Source organism: Lissotriton helveticus, chromosome 5_1, assembly GCF_964261635.1.
Source record: "Lissotriton helveticus chromosome 5_1, aLisHel1.1, whole genome shotgun sequence".
Taxonomy (NCBI): Eukaryota; Metazoa; Chordata; class Amphibia; order Caudata; family Salamandridae; genus Lissotriton; species Lissotriton helveticus.
The window spans coordinates 2,004,419,870-2,004,442,573 of NC_136065.1; the positions used below are offsets into that span (position 1 = coordinate 2,004,419,870).

Consider the following 22,704-nt stretch of genomic DNA (forward strand, 5'->3'; position numbering starts at 1 on the left):
AGGTTAGATAAAGTTGAAGACGCTTCGGATCTGCCGAACACGATCGCAGCTCACCCACAGACACTCCTTGCTCTGCTGCACATAGGCCCAGGTTGGAGGCAGACACTTTAGCTCTGCTGCACGCGATCGCAGCTCATCCACAGACAGTCCCTTCCCTGCTGCAGACACTCGCAGGGCAGTTCTGTGCAGGTGCAGCAGCCAGTGAAGGTGGGAGGGGCGTAAGGAGAGAGAGACAGACATTCCCACTTCACAAACTGAGAGAAACGAAACTTAACGAAACTTAACTTCACCACTTCCTCTTGGGTCGGGAAGGAATATGGCTGCAGCAAACGCGCTCCAGAGCCTGAAGGAGGAGGCCACGTGCTCCATCTGCCTGGAATATTTCACAGACCCAGTGTCTTTGGAATGTGGACACAACTTTTGTCTGTCCTGTATCACTCGGTACTGGGAGGGTCTGCAGACAGACTTCCCCTGTCCTCAGTGCAGGGAAATATCTCATAGTAAAACCCTCCGGCCCAACAGGCAGCTGGCGAACGTGGTGGAAATCTCCAAACTGCTTCGGGCACCGAGTCCGACCCCCCAGGAGGGGAATCTGTGCCGAGAACACGAAGAGAAACTGAAACTGTTCTGTGAAGATGACCAGGAGCCCATCTGTGTGGTCTGCAGCGTGTCACGTGATCACAAGCCCCACACAGTGCTCCCCATTCGAGAGGCTGCCCAGGAGTACAAGGTATTTGTTGTATCTTCTCCTTTAAGGGTGAGCATTCTCTACTAGGAATGTTACTGGTCAGGGAAAGAATATTGTTGGTCAAGTAATGTTCAGTTGGAGCCTGGACTTTGCTTAAACTACTTGCTTCCCTGGTGGGTTTCAATAAAAGTTACCTTTAACCTCATCTATGCATGAAGGATCATTTTATCACTGGCGACGAGGATGGCATTGGGGAGCGTTCTGATGGTGCTGCTAAACCCAATTCTGATTGTTTTACAAAATCAAAATGTTCCAGTGGTTTGTCACAGAATAACTCTTTTCGCAGCTCCAGGAATAGAAGACCACCTTTGTACTTACAAGATTATTGTTCCTAGTGATTTAGTACTTTTATCCTGCAATCATTTTTGTTGTATCTAAGTTGTTTTTGCCTTATTTCATTACCTTTTTATTATCTTTACATCTCTGTTATTTTTATTTTGTTTTGCATTGTGATGAGGGAGATGTGTTGTATCTTCTCCTTTAAGGGTGAGCATTCTCTACTAGGAATGTGACTGGTCAGGGAAAGAATGTTGTTGGTCAAGTAATGTTCAGTTGGAGCCTGGACTTTGCTTAGGCTACTTGCCTCCCTGGTGGGTTTCAATAAAAGCTACCTTTAACCTCATCTATGCATGAAGGATCATTTTATCAGTATTGTAGTGTAGTTCCTATATTCCCAATAGGCTCTGCGCATTGGAATAATATTTACTGTAGCTTAGACATAGGAGTAAGGTCTACTAGGTCTCTACCGAATATATTAGACATAATTGTGAGTGCCAGCTAGCTCAGGGGTCACTAGAAACGTTCTCGAATTCACGAGAAGGGATTAGCTTCTGACAACCGAATAAACATGACAACTTTGTTTCCTATGATTAAGACAGCAATCTCTAGAGTCGCGGAAACAATAGATAGCTAATTCACTCAGTCAATTGTGCATGCTTCGTTTCACCAGAGCGGCTGAGAAAAATAGGGAGACGGGCGTTTTCAATAAAAGAGGTTAATTATTGAACAGTCTTCTTTCTCAAGCATTGAAAATGAACTGCTACAATAGTAAAGCTTACTATGAAGTACAAGGCATATAATACGAACAGTATTATAAAATAGTACTGTAAAAGCATGATATGGGAGTTAAGCCATAAAGTGCATAAAAGGTATAAAATGTATAAAATACATACAGTAATAAAGGATGACTAAAAGTACTCAACTAGTGCTTCTAAAATACGCCTACCCGGTGTACCTAACCTAAGTCTAGTACGAGGGAGGAAGTATAAGAGGAGGAGTTTAAGTCTAGGAGTTTTTCTGCCAGGAATCTAATTCCAAGAATTCTCTAGGAGGGCTAATCAGCTCCGTACCTTGGTTTTAGAATGAAGGAGGTCTTGTATCTCGTTCTCGGGACTCGATTTCCCAGATACCCGCAAGGGTAACCTGGAAACACTGGCGCTGGATTTCTCGGCAAGAGAAATGGCAGAGTCTCGCAGTGTGTCTGCTGGAGGGTCGGCTTTCTTCGGCACTTGCTGCTGCAGGGCGTCGGGCAAGTAGATAGTCGATCTGCTCCAAACCACCGTGTGTTTGATTGGGCAAATCAAGGCATATTTATACTTTGAAGGTGCCGAGTTTGACGCATGTTTGGACTTAATAACGTCACTCAAAGGCTCAATTCTTGGAAAATGCCGGGAGTTCTAGAAGAACTTAATATTCAAGCAGGGAGAAGTCCCGGGCTGCTGAAGGCGGGTTTTTCCAAGAAAACATTGTTAATTCTTGGAGCTTAGTGGAAGTATCCCTGCCATATTTGGGCTGTATGGTTTGGGCCAAATATGGTAATGATTCCTATGCCTTTATAAGGATACTAGCAGCCCGTCCCGATGTTGTCCGGGAATGAATTGCTGCCGGCCAGTAGTATATTGTTTTGTAGGATTTTGTCTTGATAGCATTTCTTATCTGTGACAGGCCTGTGAAACGCTCCGATTCACAGTGCACTGCTGATGCACTTAAGAGTGCGCGTTCAGTAGTGTGTGAACTCGAGTTTCCCTACTTTATTTTTCCTTGCAATATTATAGCGCGAACTCGACAACATGGCATGAGCACAATTTACATTACAGAAGAACACATTCATTTGTGGTAGGCACGGGGAGACAAAGCGATTTGCCTGGAATCACAGGATGTTGAGCTGATGCCGAGATTAGAACGTAGCTCCCCAGCTCTAAAGTTCGCAATTCTAGAACTTGTGGCGGGAGGTGTGTCTAAAAGTGTATGTCAGTGCTGGCCATCAATGAGAGAGACCTGTGCATTTTTCAAATGGGTGGTGAAAAAATATGAGTATGTTGCTGGAGATGTGGGCCGCCGTGCCACCAATGTACTTACCGGGGGAGGGTAAACACCCATTATTCCGCATACCATCACTCCGCATACTTTCATTACGAAAGTACCATGATTCCGCAATGCCATTATAACGCATGGCATTACATTTTATATGCTTTTACCACGCATACATTTACAACGAAATTCGTTGTAAATGCATGAATGGTAAAAGCATGTTTTTTTTAATGTTTTGATAAGGTAAGTATGGGTATAGGGGTATATGTTTTGGGGTACTGAGGTATATGTTTTGGGGTGTTTGGGTATTAAGTGTTCAGATCTAGTTTTGGGTTATGGGGTACAGGGGTAGTTTTAGGGTTTAGGGATAGGTATGGGTTTTGGGGTACAGGGGTATTTTTAGGGTTCAGGGGTAGGTTTGGGTTTTGGGGTACAGGGGTATTTTAAGGGTTCCGGGCTATGTTTTGGTTTTGGGGTACAGGGGTATTTTTAGGGTTCAGGGCTAGGTTTGGGTTTTGGGGTACAGGGGTATTTTAGGGTTCAGGGGTAGGTTTGGGTTTTGGGGTACAGGGTTATTTTTAGGGTTCAGGGCTAGGTTTGGGTTTTGGGTTACTAACGGTCAATCTACCATATCCAGACAATCGTAGCGATTTCTAGTTGGGAAGCTCTGCCAACCCTCCATGGGGAACTGGGGCCTTCCAGGAAGCCAGGACTGCGAGTGCCAATCCTGTGTGTGCCAGTCTCTGTTGCTATTTCTTTTAGTGTAAGCCACCTGGTTCCAGTGCCCTTCAAAGGGTTGTTGCCAGTTTACAGTAGGGAAGTATTTATGAGTGTTCTCCGGGGGGGTAGAAAAAGGAAAGATGGTGGGCATCAATTCCCCCCTTTTTTTCCAATGATGGCCATGAACAAATGTGGTTGACTGTATTAGGATCGACGCAGTTCACTACAATGCAATCGCCCTGAATTGATTTTTGTTCCTCCCCTATCCAAGTTACTCTGCGTACTGTAGTTATTCTGCTGATATGCTGGCGCTGTAATGGTCTATTTAGACTCACCCATTGCAAAACTTTATTTTTAAGGGACCAGAAAGATTCGTTAGTGCCTTCAAAGAGTTCAGAGACGCCGGTAAGAATAACCGTGTAAGGGGATGCCTCAGGAGGAAGGTGCACTGGGCGCCTTGGGCGCACTCCCCTTTTTGGTATCTCTAAGGATTTAGTTTCCAATGTTTTGGGATGTAGAGATATCTGTTTTTTATCAGCGGGTTGATTCGTGCTAATCACAGAACCTTTTGAAACCTGGGTCGGATCGTTACTCGATCCAGCCGAGGGCACACCCACGTGAGGGTTGATCTGATGAGGTACTAATGAAGCTGAGTGTTTAGATGGTATGGTAGATAGATTAGACACTACTGTTGGTTTACTACCAGGGTCTGGTTGGGGCGCTTGTGGAGCTTTTGCTAGAAGTTTGGGTTTCCCCTTCCCCTGGTTTATATGATCTACGCTGGGCTGGATGGGTGTTTTAGTAGATAATAACGCCATCTGTTTTTCTAGATACCTCAAGCTAGATTGCAGGGGTTTTAGATATTCAATAAGGAGTTCCCTAATGGTGGATAGTAGAAATGGGGTGGTATTACAGACTGTACAGAGGCTCTCGGGCTGGGAGATCCTAGGAGGATTAACAGTTGGATTCTCAGTGTTAGTATTGTTCATTGGGGGATTAATTGCGTTTGTTATATTAGTGCTAGCTTGGGCAGGCTGAGAAAACGGACCCCCCCCCCGATTCCTGTGAAGCTTCAGATCTATTGGAATTACAGTGTTGTTTACCATTTCCCCGTTTTGGAACGGCGCCCTCCCTAACCCCACGAAGGTGGTTATCTAAAGATATTTCCGACGTTTGGCAAAGCTCTAAGTTAGGGGTAATCTCTAGATCCACCGACGAGAGTGAGTCCGATAACAAATGAGTTGCAGAGAGATCCACTGTACAGGGGAGTGTGTGGATATCTACAACAGTAGTAGTTGGTAAAGTCAATATGGATGTAATAGGGCCTTGCTGATTGGGAGAGACCGCGGTGGCCAGATGGCCCATGGAAGAACGCTTAGCGTTTACAAGATCCAAAGATACTCTGCGTTCCAACAGCAAAATGCTCTGGTTGATGACCTCGTTGGTACGTGAAATGAATTGGTCTATCAGCCCAGTCAGCTGGGTTACGCTTTGAGCGGGCTTGGCGTTTTTCCTGGTTCCTCGGGTCATTATGGACAAGTAGATAGATCAAACAAATGTTAAAAGACGAAGAACTTAGTCTAAACAAGCAAAAACAAGGGGGGTGGCCCGGTCCGGTCCTTACCGGTCACTAACGGGCAACAACGGGCCCGCCCTTGGCCCGGGCTTCGCCCGGCGTCCCGCGAGAGGGAACTGTAGATACCTTTATGCGCCTCCTGGCGCGGAGTTCTGACGCTGGGGCTGGAGACCTCGAGGGCTGCCGGGAGTTGTAGGCAGCCCCTCGCCTCACTCCACTCGGCGGCCCCGCTGTCAGTTGATGGAAAACTGCAGGGCGGCTGGAGGCAGGCGGGAGTGGGTCTCGACAGCCAGGTGAGGGGCTTGGAATGTTCACCACAGGGCACAAGGCAAGTGGAAGATCACAAAAACGGGCAGAACAGCGAGGCACCGCTCGCTGCAACTGTAGATACCTTTATGCGCCTCCTGGCGCGGAGTTCTGACGCTGGGGCTGGAGACCTCGAGGGCTGCCGGGAGTTGTAGGCAGCCCCTCGCCTCACTAAACTCGGCGGTCCCGCTGTCAGTTGATGGAAAACAGCAGGGCGGCGGGAGGCAGGCGGGAGTGGGTCTCGACAGCGGGTCTCGACAGCCAGGTGAGGGGCTTGGAAGGTTCACCACAGGGCACAAGGCAAGTGGAAGATCACAAAAACGGTCAGAACAGCGAGGCACCGCTCGCTGCAACTGTAGATACCTTTATGCGCCTCCTGGCGCGGAGTTCTGAGGCTGGGGCTGGAGACCTCGAGGGCTGCCGGGAGTTGTAGGCAGCACCTCGCCTCACTCCACTCGGCGGCCCCGCTGTCAGTTGATGGAAAACAGCAGGGCGGCGGGAGGCAGGCGGGAGTGGGTCTCGACAGCCAGGTGAGGGGCTTGGAAGGTTCACCACAGGGCACAAGGCAAGTGGAAGATCACAAAAACGGGAAGAACAGCGAGGCCTTTTGGGGTACAGGGGTATTTTTAGGGTTCAGGGGTAGGTTTGGGTTTTGGGGTACAGGGGTATTTTAAGGGTTCATGGCTAGGTTTGGGTTTTGGGGTACAGCGATATTTTAGGGTTCAGGGGTACGTTTGGGTTTTGAGGTACAGTGGTATTTTTAGGGTTCAGGGCTAGGTTTGGGTTTTGAGGTACAGGGGTATTTATAGGGTTCAGGGCTAGGTTTGGGTTTTGGGGTACAGGGATATTTTTAGGGTTTAGAGATAGGTTTGGGTTTTGGGGTACATGGTATATTTATAGGGTTAAGATGGGTTAGTCTTTAAGGGTGTTGGGGTATTTTAAGGAGTAAGGGTGGGTTATGATTATGGGGTGCAGAGGTATTTAAAGGGAGCAGGGTGGGATTAGCACACAATATGAGACATGGCTTGAAGGGCGGAACGTAGCACACGCCCCCAGCGTTTGTCACGCCCCCAGCACACGCCCACAGCACAACGCAGACACGCCCACAAGGGACTACTTTGCTGGCACAGTTCTTTTACCTTTTAAATGTATATGCTGGGCGTCTGCATAGCCTATGTCCTTCTGCTACAACTGCCCTTTCCAACGCTGTATTGGGTGTTGTGATTGGTGCTGTGGTTCCTGAGATTACCCGCCTCAAAGGTTTGGGCTCTCTCTTTATTATATTAGTATGGATGATAAAATATACCTATATAAGGGTATGAATCAGGAATTTTATACTAGGGTCCGAGATTCGTTTACAACACCCACTCCACGATTTTAAGTTCAATAAGCTAACCATGTAGGCACTGAACATATCTAAAGCTAGTGTTTACAATCCCACCCCAAAATACATAAAGTACATTTGAACCGGGCATGCAGAAAAATATTTTTAGCATTTCTACAGTATGCTATGTACTTCAGTAAAGAATATCTAAGCATAAAGTCATCAAACAAAATATGCGAGCTGAAATATTCATGGAATTATGTTTATAAAATGGCTCTTAAATACAGAAGAAAAGGTTGAGACCATTTTATTAACATGTTCTATTAATAGGAGACAAGGCCAAATAGTACTTCCCAGTCAATGTTCAAAAATGAATTTATTGTTCTCTAGGAATAGTTCTACCTCAAGCAGATCACTCTGTGCCACAGAAAAATCAATCTGTTTTGATAAGGAAAGAAATATTATGCCAAAGTCAAAGTTTTATGTTTGAAAATTGAAGGCCGAATTTCAGTGTTCAGGTACGCTGTGTGCATGAATCAAAAGTTATTCTCGGTGTCAGGAGAAAAGATCAGGTCGTCTAGGCTGGCAAAGAAATCGTCTACCACAGTAGGTGAAAGTGGAACCACTTGATCTAGCAGATCAAATGTGCACAGATGAGAAGCATTGCTTGTTGATGCGTTAGCAATGGTCAGATCAGATGGTACCTGTGTGCCTGTTGATTCTCGTATCTTACCTTCAGTCAGACTTAGTGGTGGGATCTCAATGAATGCTGTCATCAGGATTTGTCAATGTCAATGTCAAAAAGGCTTTATTTCGATAAAAAATTATCATAAAAGCAACACAGAAATCACAATAGAACAATTTTAAAAAGAAACGTGAACATGCAATAGAAAATGTAACCTATTTAAAAAGTTACCAAGGCATTACATTAGGCAATCAATTTAAAAGAAAATTTAAGCAATCAATACTAGCCTTTTAGTTCATTTAGTTTTTGCAAATTTACAATGCAGTTCATAAAACAATTCATTTAAGCAGTGAGTTTAAAATAAGATTAAACAATCAATTTTAGCCTTTTGATTCGAATGGACCAAGCCCAAGATAAAAATTTGGCTAAGACACAAACATAGGTCGCACGGCTGTCAGACATTAATATCCTGATTGCAGCCGCATGGCTCCTAGTACCCAACTGCCGACATAGGTTTTTGAGCCAAACCCTCCTGGGTATTGTATACTCTCTACACTCGAACAAAAAATGTGCCAATGACTCTGGTGTGTCTAGGCATGCTGGGCAAAGCTCTGTGATTTGTACACGAGATTTCCAACGTGAAGTGAAAGAATAGAGGGGAAGGGTTCCTATTCTAAATCTGAAGTACAAAGCCCTGTCGAAAGGTTTTTCGATAATGTCAAGGTACACTTCCCGTTTAGGTTGATCTCTGAACTTCAGGAAATCCTCCGTGAGTCTACCCGTGGTGATACTAATGTTCCTCTGAGAAAGGATCCAGTCCCAATAAAGTTTCTTGAGAACTAACTTCGGGGGTGAGGTTCTATTTGCCCATGCTTCATTCAGGCCCAAATTTACTAGCAGCATCTTCATATCCCTTAACCATTTAATTTTATGCCACCCTGGTAGTGACATAATTTCTGCTAGGCCTTGCGCATAACTGCTGAGTTCCTCCACACGCCACAGACGTGCCCATAGCAGTAGTGGACGGAATTTTGCAAGGTCATCAATTGGGCGGCAGCCTAAGTCCAACATTAGCGGGGCTGTAGGGGTGCCCTGCGGGAGAGACATAATTGCTCTACAAAATTTCCTCTCTGATCTTGGCAAGGCATCAGTAATAGATGAGCCCCAAAGTTCGGCCCCATAAAGAGCAGAACTAACCCCTTTGGACGAATAAATCTCGAGGACTGTAGCTATTGGTCTTATTATACAGGAGCGTTGTTCTTTCAAGAGAGCTCCTGTGATCCTCTTATGAGTTAACAGCATTTTGTCCAAGTGTGGGGTCCATTCCATTTTATGTGAAAGGCGTATCCCAAGATAGTCGAAGACCTCTACCCTCTCCAAAAGTTCAGCTTTCAGGGTCGGAGAGCGGACTTGTTTTTTGGGAGGGTTCAGCACAAGGTATTTAGTTTTATTTGTGTTGATTACCAGGCCTCGTTTGGTGCAAAAAGATTGAAAATTGTCTAGGAGCCTTTGGAGGCCTATGGGGGTTTTAGAGATTAAAAGCGTATCGTCCGCGAAGAGGAGGGTTGGTATACGTTCGACAGCCAGGGATGGTTCATCTGAAGGATGTTTCATCTGAAGGATGTTTCCGAAGATGCTCAACCACCCCATTGATGTAAAGGGAAAAAAGGGTGGGAGCTAACACACATCCCTGGCGAACTCCTCTCTCAACCGGGATACTATTTGTTTTTTCCCCCCCTGGGCCCCACCTAACCTGGGCAAAACTGTTTTGATGTAACCTAACAAGTAGGGATAGCAAGTAGTGGGGCAACCCCATATCAGCCAATACACTCCATAGGGTCTCCCTGGGTACAAGGTCAATGGCAGTCTTTAAATCGATGAACGCGAGATAAAGACTGCCCTTGCCTATGACCACAACTTTCCAATACACCATCATGAGTCTAAAAGCTTGTTCAATTGTCCCGGTACCCACTCTAAAGCCCGCCTGATAGTCAGAAAGAATTTTGTTTTCTTCTATCCAATTTAAAATTCTGGCCAACAGAACCTTGCCGACTACTTTTTGACTGATATCCAACAGGCTAATAGGCCTATAATTAGATGGGTCATCTCTGGAGCCTTTTTTGTGAATAGGGACCACCTCAGCCCCTTTCCACGAAGAGGGTATAGGGGCGCCCCTACAGATAGCAACAAGTAGGGAGTGGATCAATTTCCCCCACTTCATGGAATCAGATTTCAAGAGGTCGCCAGGGATACCGTCAGGACCAGCCGCTTTTTGGGGAATGATAGTGCTTATTGCGTAGTCCACTTCCTTAGTTGTAAAATCAAAGTCATTGGGCTGAATGTCCCAATTTAGGGGGAACAATAGTGAGGCCACCACCCCCCCATCAGGATCACAAGAAACAGTAGGAATGAGATGATCGTCATGACGGGTATAAAGCTTTGAAAAGTGTTTGACCCACGCCTGACTTGGGATATTACAAGTTATCAGGTCACTATCTGGCCTATTACGAGCTCTTATAGTATCCCAAAACCATTTTGAATCTTTCTTAGAGCTAGCGTCTTTAAGGGTAGACCAATAGGTCTCTTCCCACTCCTTTTTTGCTAGCCCCAGTGTTCTCTTGTGTTCTTTCCTGGCTATCTGTATTAGAGGTTGGGACTTGCCCTTTACGGTCTCAATTAGCCTAGTCTTGGCTTTCCTACATGCTACAGTGTACCAATCATGTATCCCTTTAGATTTGTTCTGGGACATATTCTTCCCTGTAGTACCCTTTACCCAAAAAACTTCCCCTATAGCCTTTACAGCTGCTTCAAAAATGGGTGTTGCCCTATCTGCTGCCGTAGCTAAATCAATAGTATTGATCTCTGCTTGTGAGGCTATAAGGACCTCTTCTATGGTAGAAAGTTTGTCAGCATTGCTGGCAACTTTGTTCCACTTTAAGCGTCTTCCGCAGGAGGAAACAGTGACCCTATGTGTACATTTAGGTGGTGCTAACAGTGCTCCATCAAACCAGGGATTTGTGATGGTTAAGGAAAGCGAATTATGGTCGCTCTCCACAGTCGGTATAATTACCATATCTTCAACCGAACTCCAGAGCCCCAAGTCCAACAGAATATAGTCAATCCTCGAGGTATGACCAACCCTGTTGAACGTTGGAGCGCCCATCCGGTCAGAAGATGTACGGCAATTAGTGGCTCTTAACCCAAACTCCAGAGTCAGTGCATTTAACTCCACTGCACTACGGGTCCAACGTTTAATCGGAGGGATGGAGAGTGTGGGAATACCCCATCTGCTATCTTCTTCACCTAGGTCAGGGATTCCATCCAGGGGAAGTGGCTCATATGTGCAGTTAAAATCGCCTGCTACTAGGGTATGGTCAGCTTCTTTATAGTCCCTTAGATGCACCTCAAGATCAGATATTGCAGATGAGGTGCGCCCATTTTTAGTGCCTCTAGCATAGACGTTGTAGAGATCTAAGGTCAAACCTCTACGGTGGTTAGACAGAGAAATGCCCAGAATATCTGGGTTATTTGTCTGCTTAGAGGTTATTCGGCAATTGAGGGAGATGCTTACCCAAATAATGAGCCCCCCCGAAGGGCGCCCCTTCCCTTGCCTGGGTTTTTCTGCTGGAACAAAATAGGTGACAAACCCAACTCGGTGGAGTGGCTCAGTGCTCCAGGTCTCCTGAAACACACAAATCTTGTGTGCTTCAACCAAATCACTCCACTCGGGCAGACCTAATTTCCTATGCATCCCCGCGAGATTCCAACTGAGGATTTTTATTTTGTCCTTGATGGTTTCTCCTCTAGTGTCATTAGTTTCTCTAGGGGTATGGGAATCTACACAGTCCCTGTCTAGGGCAAAAGGTATTGGCTTGGTCAGACTGGTAACCGCCGCAGTTGGGAAATTAGGGCATAAAGGGTGAGATGTAACTGAAGGAACCTCCTCCTCGCCCCTATTAATATCAGGATGTATAGAGGAAGCTTCGTCAAAATTGAGTCAATCAACCTCATCCAGCGCACAAAATCTATTCCAGTGGGCAAGCTGGGAAACAAAGGGGTCAAATGGGGGAGGCGGTCCATGCCATGGTTGCTGCCACTGATGAGTAATATGTGGAGGAGCATGTGTGTACCCTCTGTTAATTGGGAAGCTGAATCTAGGGGGATTTTGTCTTGGGGGCATGGGTAAGAAATAAGACAGGGGAAGTGGATTAATTTGAGTAGCAGGTCCACTACAGGGTGTATTACATATATAATTCACTGCCCCTGTATCCCTGAAATTAACAGTAATAACATCTCCTGCTATGGTCTTGGTGTTCCTGCCCACACACTCTCCTCTACGTACAGCGAGAATTTCACCACTCATATGGATGGGTAGAGGTTTGTGCAACTGAAGCCACTGGGCACATTTGTTTCTCAGTTCAACAAAAGTTTCTCTTCTACCCTCCTTCAGTGGTGGTACACCCGTCAAAACAACCACAAAGGGAGAAACTTCCGGTGGCAAGTTGATTGTCTTAAAACGGGCCGGCCTTGTCTTTGGTTCCTGAGTCTTATTTGAGGAAGAAGTTGATGTCGAGTTAGTATTCAAACCATTAAATCCCTTTACTGGTTGATTGCTCACTTTTTTTGGGCCAGAGGATGTTTGCATCTCCAAGGTGGGACCAATCACACTAGGGGTTGGAGGAGATACAACAGATTTACCCCCTATTTGAATCGAATGCTGTGTTGCTGTTCCTAGGTTATCTGGTAAGATTTTAGCCTTAATGGAAGGATCTCTCGAAGGCTTGGTACTAGATGTATTTTCCAGAGGCACTTTTTTTGTTTTCCCGTCCATCTGTGTAGGCACATTCCCACTTGCCTTATTAGCCCATTTTAAATTGATTAGCGACGTCAGTCTATCAATTTTAGATATTAAGGGCTTAATTTGAGCCGCTATCGTAGCTTCAAGGTCCGATTTTAAATCTATTACCATATTTTCGACCCAGCAAGGTATGCCTGATGCAGAGTTAGGGGTAGGAGAGACAAGGTTGTGATTCCTAATTTTAGTATTAGGCTTTTCCTTAATCTTAGATGCGTTCTTAATAGAACCTGTTTTCCCTAAATCTGGCAATACAGGAATAGCTCCTACACTTGATACTTGGGGATGTTTATCTACACTTAACTCTGACTTTTCAAATGATTGGCAGGCTTCTAGGTCTGGAGTGACCTCAAGATCAACAAAGGACGGGTCAGAATCTGACTGAGTTACTGATAGGTCGACAGCATTTGGAACTGTATATGTGCCAGCAGCAGTCGACGGTAAAGGGAGGGAACAATTAGTTAGAGGTTGCTGGACAGGTGAACTTGCAGTTGCTAAAAGGCCCAAGGACGAGCGTTTGGCATTCATAAGGTCCAAAGATACTCTTTTTTCCAATAGAATAATGCTATGGTCAATTGTCTCATTAACCCGGGAAATAAATTGGTCTATAGGCCCAGTGACTTGTGCTACAGCCATTGCTTTTTTAGTATTGCTTCTAGTTCTACCGCGCATGGTAGACATTTATAGAGGCCTATGCACTGAGTGGTACCAGTGATAACAGTTAAATCCAAGGGGGGTGGCCCGGTCCGGTCTCTACCGGGCACTAACGGGCAACAACGGGCCCGCCCTTTGCCCGGGCTTCGCCCCGCGCGCGACCCGTGATGCGCGTTAATGCCCTCGGTTAAGTTCCTGTAGAGTGAGAGGGGGCGTGGCACTGGGAGGGGGCGCGGCTCACGCGGGAAGAGGCAACAGCTGATGGAATTGAACGCTGAGCCTCGCAGTCCCGGGGCCGCGCCTCTCGTCTCCTCTGCGGCCTCGCCGGTGGTTTTCCTCCTCCTCACCAAGGGCACAAGGGCTGGAACACTGGAGAGATAACAAGCTACTCCTGTAGCGGTAGGCAAAAGTTTGTGCTAAAAACCTCAGAGCGAGCGGCTCCCGCGAAGCGGGGGCCGCGAGAGGTTATCAGCAGTTTGGTGGGGGCGTGGCACTGGGAGGGGGCGCGGCTCACGCGGGAAGAGGCAACAGCTGATGGAATTGAACGCTGAGCCTCGCAGTCCCGGGGAGCGCCTCCCGTCTCCTCTGCGGCCTCGCCGGTGGCTTTCCTCCTCCTCACCAAGGGCACAAGGGCTGGAACACTGGAGAGATAACAAGCTACTCCTGTAGCGGTAGGCAAAAGTTTGTGCTAAAAACCTCAGAGCGAGCGGCACCAGGATTTGTAGCCGTTGGGGACAACACAATGCATGAGCCATTACCGGACCTAGCAAGGCGTCGACATCCGATGGCAGGACTGATGGAAGTGTAAGACAAATGTCTAACACGCATTCCTCTCCGCAAAGCAGGCATCGTAGAACAGGTAAGATGCAATCTTGCCAGATTGGTCTGAACGAGAGAAGCCATGTCGTATTCAGATCTCTTAAACGAGCCAAGCCAAGAATCTGTGTTATTCTCTCACGATACCTCTGGGCACGGACCGTTTGTTCCATGATGTTCTGGGTATTGCTGGTTACCGGACTTGCCATATCGGAGCAGAAGAAATAAAAACAGTATTCCTGCTACGAGTCCCAAGATGATGGGCAGGCCGCCGAACACAGAGTGCACGAAATTTGGAAAAATGCTGAGGACTGCTTCAAATGGTTTTAACAGTCCCGAAAAAATTGTCTTAAATACATGTGCGATGCCATTGGTATCAGACATGTTCAAGATTTGACTTAACATTGCTGCGAAATGTACAGGGCAGTTTGTTGATAATAATGCATGTATCTCTGCAGATGTCCTTGCAACTTGCAGATCATACGTTTCTTTTGATGATGTCAGTGGCACAGATTTTAGGAAAAGAATAGCCTTTAGTCTGCTCAAAGTATCAATTTGTATAGAAGAGATATTCAGTGAAGGCCATATTGCCGTCTCACTGTCTGACTTGCGAGTTGGATTCAATACTTGTATACAACAAGTGACCATGGACGACACACTAACCAGACTAACTTTTCCTGGCACCATGCCACAGCAGCTGTGACCATTCAACATAATGTAACTGCCATTGGATAGCTGTCTGAAAACGGGTTTTATCAGTGTGGAGGGAGTACCGTGCAGGTGGCATGAAAGGTTATTCGCAGAACCGTCACAGGCTACGTGTAAATTAATACCTTGGCACAGAAGTGTACCACTTAGTGAATTTTAAAAAAAAATTCCCACTAAGGAATACTTCTTTCCCCTTGTTCCAACATTTTTGTGTATATGGTAAAGTCCATGTTGACTTAATGTATTCTTTACCCAACCTTTCATACAGGCCTTCTGGTATATGCTGTAGTCAATACTGAAACTGGAAAATCGTCACTGGTATCATGATGGTGCCATGAATTATCCATTCGATGACAGGTTTCTCAGAAACTGTCAATGGTAATCTTTCCAGTTTTTCAATGCTCAGCACCATATAGTCTGCTCCTCTTTGTGCCAAAGAGATTTGTTTATCTGTAAGGTTAAACACAGTAAACAATGACGTTGTGTTGATTAGCCACCATGGCACGTAGACTGAACGAAGATTTTGCAACGTCCAGCCTAGCTGCATTATAGAACGTAATTGAGACTGGCCGTGTTGTAACATTAGCAAGTCCTGTTCCATAATGTCTATGGCAGAAGATACAATGCTGTCCAGTGAACATTTTCTGGAGGACAGAGTAGTTAACCCATTGTTCACTACAGAGAGAGCTTTCTCCAAGTGAATACGATCCATTTCTCGTATTCTTTCTGCAGTTTCTAATTGTGTTACTTTCCAAGCTTCGTTGTATGCAGCATATATACCGGTGTATATGAAACGTTTCTGCCTTGGTTTGCGAGGTCCAAATAAGAAATCTCTCAAATCATTGCTTTCTTCAAGTAAAGTTAAGTGTTGTTTAATTTCTGGAAGTGTAGATGTTTTCAGCCATTCAAGGCATAGTTTCCCTACACTATATGTTGTCACTATCCCTGGATGTTGTCGCTGGGAGTATCTGGGATCTGGCCTGCTAAATGTAAACCCCTGTTTTGTTCAGGAATCTATCTTGACAGTTACTGGTGTCTGTGGGCCAGATGAACCATTTTTTCCAATCAGGACTAGTTCTTTTCTTTGTGAAAACATATTGTACGTCTATCTCCCTTTCTGAAGTATTGTTATTCTCAGGTATTGGCTTTGGTATAGACGGTTTATTTAAATCTTTTATTTTGTGCTAGGCCAAGACAAGATGTTTGTTGCACAGTGTCATTTAAAAACATTATTTGTTCAGGTATAATGCAGGCTGTGAATAAAGCTTCCAGACCTTGCACCTGCCATTCCTTTGTGCCCCAGACAGTTTTTGTCTCTATGTTGTCTTTCCAGAAGTCGTAACCTAATGTGGACAACTTAGCATAAAAGTTTACAGAATACATTTGTTTGGTATTGGTCAACATTGTTTTTTATTCCTGTCTTATTCATATTTTTGAAATAAAATGTTTCTGGATCTGTAACATTGAATCCTGAGAAGTAAGGACATTTTTCAATAAATCTTTTAGAGCTGCCTTTTGGTGGCGTTGGACAATGTTCCCATTGATTATATTTTAAAGCATTTCTAGGGTTTGCAGATTTGTGCAAATAGTGATGACCATAATGATTAAAACAATACATTTGTTCATAGTCTGATGACCCTTCTAAATAGTCATGTTCAGTATATTTCGCAGACATTTCTAAATCTGACATCATATTATTAATAGTCTCAAAGTCCCAATCATCAGAATGTGCTCGGTGATACAAAGTCATTCAGAGAGACCTTTGAACTGATGTGGAATCCTCAGCATTTCTACCGGTCCATATATATCATAATCAGTTTTATCCCATGCTATACCACCTGGTATAGGGATGGCTGTGATGTTCACTGATGACAGGTCTCTTTTTTCAACATGTGATGATTTGTGCAGTTTTAGGATCAAGTTGATTTTCTGACTTGCTGTGTCCATTGTACTCTATTTTCCATCTATCATTTGTCCCAGGCTTAAAACCAATATTAGCCAGAGCAGGAGGAAAGATGCACCTGAACCAAACCAAACCAAAATTCAATCCATCGTGAAACCAGATATATTTTTTCAAGTTGATGTAAAAGTTCTGTCGTTTTTTCTTTGAGAGTTTTCTTTGCTGTTGTTTCTTCAGGTTCACTGGGATCCTCGGAAAAGTTATCAAAGTTGATGAAGTATCCAGATGCAGTTCTGTTAATTGTTTGAATGGCATCGGGGTTTTTTGAAATCGCTGGAACTGATTTATCCTTTGTCATATTAGTGTATTCAGGTGCTACATCATTGTAAACTGGTATTTCTGGTCGAACTGTTATTTGGGTTTCAAGAGGTATGAGTTCCATTGCTTTATTGCAAAGTCCTTCTTTTCTTACTGCAGGTTTATCAAAGGTGATAAGTCTTTCAGTTTGAACCTCTTGGATTGTAGCAAGATTTGGCTGTCTGCTACATCTTGGGAGTCCACTTGGCCTACTACTTATTATTGGCCACATGTTGTGGTTTCACCAGGTCGATGGACACGACTCTTTTCTCCTTTTTACCAGCAAGAGGCAGTAGTACCACTGATATTGTTCCTTGTATACCCAAGACAGGTACTGCTTTTCTGTAAGAAGGCCCAAATTCCTTCTTCACCGCTATCTTTTCCCTCACTAGATCCCCAATCTTTGGAATCCAGACCGGTTCTGCTGGGACAGGTGGTTTATCTTCAGTGGCTGTTGGCTTTTGTGTTGTATTACTCAGACTTCTTCTTGTTTCATTTAAGTCCTGTAAGACAGCCAAATGATCTTTGATATCAAAGGGTTTTTGTTCTACCACTGAAGTTTGACAATCGAGGTCCTCGATTATCATTCTAGTACCAAATAGTAGCTCATAAGGAGTGACTCCCCCCCCAGAGAATTCCTTGGCAGATTGTTAAGACTACGTTGGACACTTATTAGATGTTTGACCCACCCATCACCCGGACCTAATACCTTTGCTGTTATGGATTGCTTTATGTCACGGTTTTTTCTTTCCACAGCCGCATTACCCTCAGGATGGAAGGAACTAGAATACCGCAATGCAACGCCCAAGCTAACCATGGCCTCCTTGTAAGCCCTAGAGCTAAACGCAGGACCCTGGTCCGAATGTAGCATGCCAATTGCGTATGTGCCGATAAAGACTCTCAAATCCTTTATAACAATTCTGGCATCAGCCGAGCGGTGGGGCCACATCCAAATGAATTGTGTTTTAGTAGTTATGGATCCGCATTTGTCTGTGGGGACGTCTGCGGGTTGATAGCCTAATGCTGTCTAACAGAGGTGTCTGTGTCTGTCTGGCTACTCTGTAGTCAGGTGTCTGGGGCGGTTCCTCACTGCGATCTCTTTTGCAGTCTGGGCAATTAGTTGCAAATTCGTAGCTATCTAAGCTCATTCCTGGCCACCAGTACACTGCTTCTAATTCCTTTATAGAATCCTTGATTTTCTGATGTCTCAGACCCTCTCCCATGTGTGCTTCTTGAAGGTATCCGCTACCTGTTTGGAATTACTCCCACTCCAGGGATTTGAGCAAAAGGAACGGAGTTTGCATCAATTATGTATGTATTTGTGAGTGGATAGTTTGGAGGTAACGCTGCATGATTGTCATTTATTGAGGCTTTCACTCCTAATAGCGTTTCACCGTTTATCGGTCTTTTTGAGCATTTGATTGTAGCTATGGAAGCCGCTTGCACAGCTGACTTCGCGGCTTCATCAGCCAATGAATTCCCTGCAATGTGAACGCCATCACGCTGATGACTCAGTGTATGTATCACATGAGTCTTTTGTAGTTCTTTCTGCAAAAGAACTACTTGTTCCCAAAGCAACTTATGCTTGATTGTGCCACCTTTCGCGTCTTTGAAACCGTTTTGAACCCAGTTCTGCAGATACTCATTGTAAAATTGGACGCAGTATTACGAATCGCACACTATTAGTGTGGGGAATTCGCGATCGGTATTTTCAAGCGCCATCTTGAAAGCCTGTAGTTCAGTTCGCTGAGCTGTACAGTCTCCAAGTGATTGAGTTTTTGTGACCATAGGTCTAAATGTGCCTTCGCGCCAGCGACCTTTAACAATTGTGCACGCTGCATTATACGGTTTTTTACCCCCAATTGCGGGCTGTGCTGATTAATATATACAGATGGTACAGCCATAATGTTCAAGGGGCAGAATTTCGGTCGGCAGAGGACATTCGTGTTCATACTGGAGAAATTCTTGTGTTTTTAATTTTGGGTCAAAAACGTATTCAATGTCTGTTGCATCAAGAGAGTTAACCCATTGTATCCATCTCGGATGTAAAGCTTTAGCATTTGGGATGCTTGCCTTTGTCACTGCCTCTAAGGCAGGTACAGATGTAACAATCATTATGTGTCTACCCTGCGCGAGAGCTCTCTCTTTTGCTACAGCAGTTTGAACCGCTGTCAGAATTTTTTCAGTTGAAGTAAATTTCATTTCAGCTTGTGTGTACAAGTGTGATTTGTAAGCTATTGGTACCGTTTCTCCTTCATTAAAAGTTAGGTACGTGAATCCGCATCTTCCTGGGATGATTCGGATGACAAGGTTGCGCATTTTTTCGTGTGTATCTAGTTTTGTTTTTGTTAACATGTCTGTCTGGACTGAACGCAAAATTTCTGTGTGTGTTTGAGTCTAATGTGTTTGTTTGAAATCAGGTTTGATTAATTCGTAGAGAGGTTTAACCCTCTCTGCGTATTTCAGAACGTACGTTCTTCCAAAATTCAGGAAACCTAGAATTGACTGTAAGTTTTTCAGCGTCTTTGGAGGTTGGAGCAGCGCACATTTCTCTAGAAAGTTTGCTGCTAGGCTTTTGCCTTCACTTGACAACTCATATCCCAAGAATATTAAATTGAGGTGGGCAATTCTTGATTTTTTAAAGTTGAATTTATACCCCTCAGATGCAAACCCAAGTATGATGGTGTTCACCCTTTTCAAGTGTACCTCCACGTTATCATCCGTCAGATAGATGTCACCGACATAAGATAATGCCTCATCATCGTATTTGTGGAGTAACTCTGTTACTCTTGCTGAAAATAACCCTGGGCTATTCTTGAATCCCTGGGGGAGATGACAAAATTGTCGCTGGGTCCCCATGATTGAGAAAGCGGTCAAATGCCTGCTTTCAGGTGAAATGTTTTGACAGAAAAATCTATTTGAGATGTCTAATGTCGTTTTATATTTTATGCGCACTATGTTATTCATTAGTGCTGCACTATGTGAATTTTGTACTGCAAATGTATAGCAGCAAGAGTTTAAGTGTCTGTAATCCAATACTAGACAACATGTATTGTCTGGTTTGGAGACAGGAAACAAAGGATTGTTCAAAGGCGAGGTGCTTGTTTCAATCACCCCTTGATATTCAAGTTGATTTAAAATCTCCCTGACCTGTTTTTTAGCTTCTTAATTTACTGGGTACTGCCTTTGTGCAGTGGGCTGGTTTTTTAACTGGAATTTGTGGGGAGGCGAGTCCTCATCCCATCCTACATGATTTTTATATAATGCTGGAGCCTGTGCAACTGTCCATTTTCTGGCATCTGTATATTTTTTATGGATTGGAATGTGATTAGAGAAGGCTGGCATAATTACATCTTCGCCTTGTGGGCACTCCCTGACAAATTCATGTGGCCAGTCTTGTTCAGCTTGAAGTATGTCATAGCCCTTAGAGAGCTTTTCCCAAAAGAGTGCTGTTATTTTTCTAGTTATGTCCCCCTCCATCCGGATTGTTACTTCATATAATTTATGGGGTCTGCAGTTTCAACCTGAATGCATTCATTCATGTCCACTGTCTCCAGATGATCCTTCAGGATCCTGCGAACTATGGTGACTTATGCTGCGCTGTCTAGCATTGTCTGAGCCCACTCCCCGTTCTTGAGTTGTGTCCTCAAGATCCTCGGCATGTCTGATTTTTATGCTTGCCACCTTCTTTTTGGAAAATTGGGCTTTTTTACTTTGGTGAACAGGCTCCTTGTCTTTGGACTTGACGCGTTCTTCCTTGTGTTCTGACCGTCCTCTTCTTTCCGATTTCTGCGAGGAAGTCTGAAAAGATCGAGAGGGACGTGTGTCATTATCTTGATATCTGTCAGGTTTTTTCAAATTATCCCTATTTCTAAGATTATATCTCTTTTCAGAGGGCTCACTTTGGGGAGATTTGTCTCTCTGTTGGGGAGATCTCCCTCTGGGCTGAGAATATTTTTCTCTAGGAAGAGACTGTTTATTACTCTCCCACTTCTTTGGAGTAGTGATATTATTCTTAATAAATGTTTTTTTTTTCAGGATTTTCAGTTAGTTGGGGTTTTAATGGTTTCCCCCCCCAAACTATCTCTACCCAATTCTTCATAACATTTTTCAATAAGTCTAGCAAGTTCAAATGGTTGGTCTGCTATATCTTTCTTTTAATTTTTGGCGGATTAACACTGATGCTGCTTCACCTCTAATGTTAGCTAATAATATAGCTGACACCTGTTTGAAATCTTTTAGTAATTTCATACCTAGATTTAAGGCTGTTTCTGGACCATATTCATTCTGAATCTAGCTCAGAACATCTGGTATTACCGCCATGGACGGTACACCATGTGTTTTTGTGTAGATTGAAGCAAAGACTGTACCCCAAGTGGCACAGACCTCCATATGCGGTGCAATCCCCATTGGTAAACAGATTGTCAGAATTCGGTGTTTTTCATGAGGTGTACTATCTGGAAATACAGCCTCTATTTGAGTAATTTTTTGTGCTAGCCAAAACGGAATTTGTTCCCTTTTGGCGGGCAACTTGCCAATGACTGACTGTATAGTCTGTGGTGTAATTTTGTTTGTATTCCCTGGTACGGGGTGTGTTGTGGAATTTCTATTGCTGGTTGGACTGTTAAAGTCCTCATGGCATATTGAACCAATTGTCTGTGTATTTTAATTAATTGTTTCAGCTGTACTAAAAGTTCTCTATCTGACATTTCTTCAATGTCAGGATGAGGTGTATAGCTGGCTGGTACTGGCCATGTAGCTCCTGGTCTACCTAGTGGGCCAAGCCTAGTGATGTGATTTTGATGTTTTAGGGCGCCATTAAACCAGAGCTGATGCTCCTGGTAAGTTAGTGGAATTTCAACATCCTCAAAAGGAACGTATTCCGCTGGAGGTTCCTCTGCTTTGTAGTAGTGGAACTCCTGTGTTACTGGATTTGCTTGTCGAAAAGTAATCCAAGAGTAGAATACCTCTGTCTGCGGATATTCGTGTGCCTCTATCACAAATATAACTTTACCACTTCTCGGTGATACCCCATTTTCTATAGGTTTTATAGTTATGGATTTTCTTACATTTACCGGGATGGCTCTAGCAGTCTGTTTCTTGGAAAGTTGTGTTATCTAACACCACTTGAGCTGCTATTCTAGCTCTCTCCCTTTCGTCGTCACTCATTTTTATTTACTGAGAGTGTGCAGAGCAGGTTTCAAGGAGACAAAGATTAGGTGCACAATATTTTTGGAACACTGTATCCTTCAACATTGAATAAACCAAAAACTGATACATAGAATTCTCGTCCTACTCAGTTCTGTAGGATATTATGCCCTTTCACCCACTCCTGACGTCTATTGGAGTTTTTACGGGAAAGAGGGGTCTGTGTGAAAAGCACGACTGAGTTACTTTTAATATCTAGCATTAAATTCGTGCCTTACCAAACGTTGGGCGCCATGTAGTGTAGTTCCTATATTCCCAATAGGCTCTGCGCATTGGAATAATATATCCTGTAGCTTAGACGTAGGAGTGAGGTCTACTAGGTTTCAACCGAATATATTAGACTTAATTGTGAGTGCCAGCTAGCTCCGAGGTCACTAGAAACCTTCTCGAATTCACGAGAAGGGATTAGCTTCTGACAACCGAATAAACATGACAACTTTGTTTCCTATGATTAAGAAAGCAATCTCTAGAGTCGTGGAAACAATAGATAGCTAATTCACTCAGTCAATTGTGCATGCTTCGAGCGGCTGAGAAAAA

General features: G+C 44.3%; 1 protein-coding gene across 1 annotated transcript in view; it reads left to right on the plus strand.

The window, feature by feature from the left end:
• The first annotated feature begins 316 nt into the window (after positions 1-316).
• The window catches only part of LOC144752843 (E3 ubiquitin-protein ligase TRIM39-like), a 190,702-nt gene continuing 168,314 nt past the window's right edge, over positions 317-22,704 (plus strand). The window contains exon 1 of the mRNA XM_078640682.1: positions 317-730. Within this exon, the coding sequence (XP_078496808.1) occupies positions 317-730 (414 nt within the window). The remainder of the gene's footprint in view (positions 731-22,704) is intronic.